Source organism: Polyodon spathula, chromosome 3 (genome assembly GCF_017654505.1).
Source record: "Polyodon spathula isolate WHYD16114869_AA chromosome 3, ASM1765450v1, whole genome shotgun sequence".
NCBI lineage: Eukaryota > Metazoa > Chordata > Actinopteri > Acipenseriformes > Polyodontidae > Polyodon > Polyodon spathula.
In genome coordinates this window covers 85,881,713-85,885,208 of record NC_054536.1, presented here as the reverse complement: position 1 = coordinate 85,885,208, position 3,496 = coordinate 85,881,713, and the positions used below count along the sequence as shown (strand labels likewise).

The following is a 3,496-nucleotide window of genomic DNA, read 5'->3' as shown; positions in this document are numbered from 1 at the left end:
AGCACCGTATGTAAAAAATATATTTCAGCTGCAGTTCTGCACCCGATATCAAATTCCCACATTGCCATCATTAATCAATTTAAATGAAACTGAATACATTTAGATGAAGAAAGGAGCATGGCATTGGGTGGGGAATCTGAAATACTAAGCGGGAACAACCATTATAATGAGATGTAAGGATTGTGCCTTGCACTTGGGCAATTGCTGACCCTCCAAAAACAATGGTTTGCACCTCTTACACACTATGCAGGTCTGGACCCAGGTAGAAGTGCCAGTGTGAAAGGGGCTTTAGAGGATCTGAACACCCATAATGCACTGAATAATTGATTTATTGTCATATTAATCTTATTTAATATAACTTTTTATTATTGTTATTCAGTGATAAAACATACAGGGCTTAAAAAACAGTCAAACTCATGGTGGTAGCAGTTTTTCCATCAAAGTCTCAGACAGTTGCACAATATTTAATGTTTATTATGTCACTTTACATAAGACTTTATACATTGATTCAAGGGTTAGGTTTTGTTGCTTCTTTGCAGGATGATGAAAGGTTTTGACAATGTTCTCAGTTTTGCCCTGATACGTTTAAACCCCAGTGTTATCCCTGTATACTAAGCATAGCTACACAGTTAAAGTTTGGATCCTCTGCATCCTGTTTTAAGAGATGATGCATCCTCCCTTCTCCTTGAACGGGTTCTTCTCCTCAGAAATACCCTTCACTAAAGTATCTTCATCAGCTCCAGCTAAGATATACTCTTGGATTTCTTCACAACATTTAGACACCTACAATAAAAAGATAAGTATCATTAATGTAAAACCTACTTAAAAGTGTATGCTCACTGCTTGTATAAGGATCAGTGTAAACTCCTTTGATGTAACCATTCTGCAGTGTAAGCCATCCTTAATCCACAGAACAAAACCTCTTGCTTTCACATTTCTCTCCTTCTTAAATCCTCTCTTGCTCAAAAGCTTAATTACTAAGTTATGTAAGGGTGTCCAAAGTGTAAAGAGTGCATACAAAACTGTACTTGAAATAAGGCAAATGAAGGAGAGTGTTGATGGTGGTGGTGGTTAAGATGGCAGTAAATAGCCCTGTACGTATGGCAACCCAAATGATCATTTAGAGATATCTCAAATTGCATTTTAAGATATCTTGAAATATTTAGGTATCTGTAAATCATTTGCGGATATCTTTAAATGAATATGAGATATGTAAATAAACCCTTTTAAGATTTATGAATTTCATTTTGAGATATCCAATAATGAAACAAGCATATCTCAAACTGATTTACAGATATCTTTAAATGAAGCATGGTACGCCAAACTAATTTAGAGATATCTCGAATAAACTTCCTGTTCATTTAAAAGATATCTCTAAATCATTTACAAATATCTCAAACATTTAGCGATATCTTAAATTAATTTAATGATAGCTGAAAATGCATTTTAGATATATCATTTAAAGCGCCATTTAAATATATCTGGAAATCGTTTAGCGATATCTTAAAATATTTATCTATAAGTGAATTTGAAATATCTCTAAATGATGATTTGGCTTGCCATATGTGCATTCACACAGTATCATCTGTTGATATATACTTAGTTTTGTATTTGTTTTGTGACATATCTTCTTGGAATAAGAGTCTATTTTATTTTTTGAATGGTCAGCTTGGGGCATAAAGCCTAAGACAGTAATATATACATACATAATGATAGTTAAAACCAACATAACTTTGTAAACAACTAACCATTTAATGTCCAGTACTGCACATTTTCATAATAAAATATTTCCCATGTAACAGTTATAGTAGATTTACAATTTGACATGAATGCATGTCAACAAAGCCTTGTTTTGGCCCACAGCTGACTTGATGAATTACATTTTTGGGAAACAATAGTTTTTCACTTGATTGACAATATGCCCTTATTAGAGAATAATAATGTCATATGTGTCTGTAACTCTTTTCTGTAACATTGTACTTGTTTTGGCAACCTGTCTGTAATGTTGGGTCAATGGGAAAAACATGACAGGAAAAACAAGGAAGCAGCTGTAACTTACTGGAAAGTATAAAAGGTACAATATTGTTATTAGGAAACAGGGTCATGGGGCAAAAAAGGCTTTTTCAACAGTCATGATTTGCTATAATATTGGTTAACACAGGATGACTTGCTGTCTGTTGTGGTACCAGATTAAAACATATTCTATTATCTGAAAATCCCTTTCTTTAATTTACCAGTGCTCGCTCAAGCTTCACTTCTTTTCTGAGCTGTTCTACTTCCATTACAGCTTTATCCTTATCTGTCAACTCATCCACATTGATGACTGGCATTTTCTGTAAAAAAAAAAAAAAAAATAATAATAATAATAATAATAATAATAATAATAATAATAAATAAATGAATGAAAACCATTAATACAGGCAAGTGTGTTTTAGCAGGCATTCTTGAACGTTTAAGAAGCTCTCTAGATAACCACGCATTTTGCTCAGAACATTTATTATGAATAACCAAAACAAATGAGTACCAAGACTGGAGCATTACAAGAATCTGATCAAAAGGTAAGAGCATCATAAAATGGAAGGTGAGATATTAACACACATTATATAATTGCAGTTTTATTATTCAATGCACATCCTCCTCAAGATAATGCTGGTACTTATATGCATAACATTTTCTGTTTTAGTAGAAAAAAATGCAGAACACACTTTAAAATAACAAGGACTTTTTTTTTTTTTCTGAAATAGACAAAAAACATCTTAATGAAGTGAAGACTCACCGGTGCTTAAAGAAAACTGCTGTCAAACCGTGCAGAATTCTCAAAATGACTAGTCCAGCGGTACAGACTGAAAGAATCCTTCAAACTGCCCTGCAACCTGGGCTTTAAAAGGACTCTATATAGAAGTCATAATCACTTAATCTGATTAATCCCAGATCTGTTGCTGGTTTACTTCACACAATAACAGATAAAAAATATGTTCTTTTTATTTAATTGGACCAGAAGCATAAAAGATTTTCAATCAGATTAGTACAGTGGTTTAATACAGTTATTTTATCAGAAGCTTGTTAAACAAACAGATAGTACCAATGTCTAGATTCTAATTGTAGGTCAATATCAATTCATACAACCTAATACAGGCTATCAAAACAAGGTATATAATCTTGTCTTAACCCAGGCATGTCACTTTTAATAAAGATATGTGCAAGGTTGCCAAAAGTTTGCCTAACCTAGAAATTACATGCACACATTCTTAAAGGTAACATACAGTAACCTACAAATGTCATGAATCATCTCAGTCAATCAGATACATTATCCACAGGTAGAAGCCATCTAAAATCTAACGGGACTTTCTAGTCTTAAAACTCGCTTTAATTGACAACATAAATTTCAAGCAGCTAAACGATACAGAACAAAAAAAAAAGTAGCCTAAAAAAACATTTAAAGAATGCCTTCAAATACAAATACATTTTTTTTTTTAATAGCACTAATGTCCTCCTA

General features: G+C 32.7%; 1 protein-coding gene across 1 annotated transcript; it reads right to left on the bottom strand.

Annotated features, from left to right (window-relative positions):
- Positions 1–343: 343 nt before the first annotated feature.
- gngt1 (guanine nucleotide binding protein (G protein), gamma transducing activity polypeptide 1) lies at positions 344–2,866 on the bottom strand. Its single transcript, XM_041241312.1, has 3 exons — positions 2,777–2,866; positions 2,235–2,333; positions 344–783 (listed from the first exon to the last, which is right to left on the bottom strand). The coding sequence occupies exons 2-3, from the start codon at positions 2,328–2,330 to the stop codon at positions 658–660; spliced, it is 222 nt and encodes a 73-aa protein (XP_041097246.1). The 5' UTR covers positions 2,331–2,333; positions 2,777–2,866; the 3' UTR covers positions 344–657.
- Between the last annotated feature and the right edge of the window lie 630 nt (positions 2,867–3,496).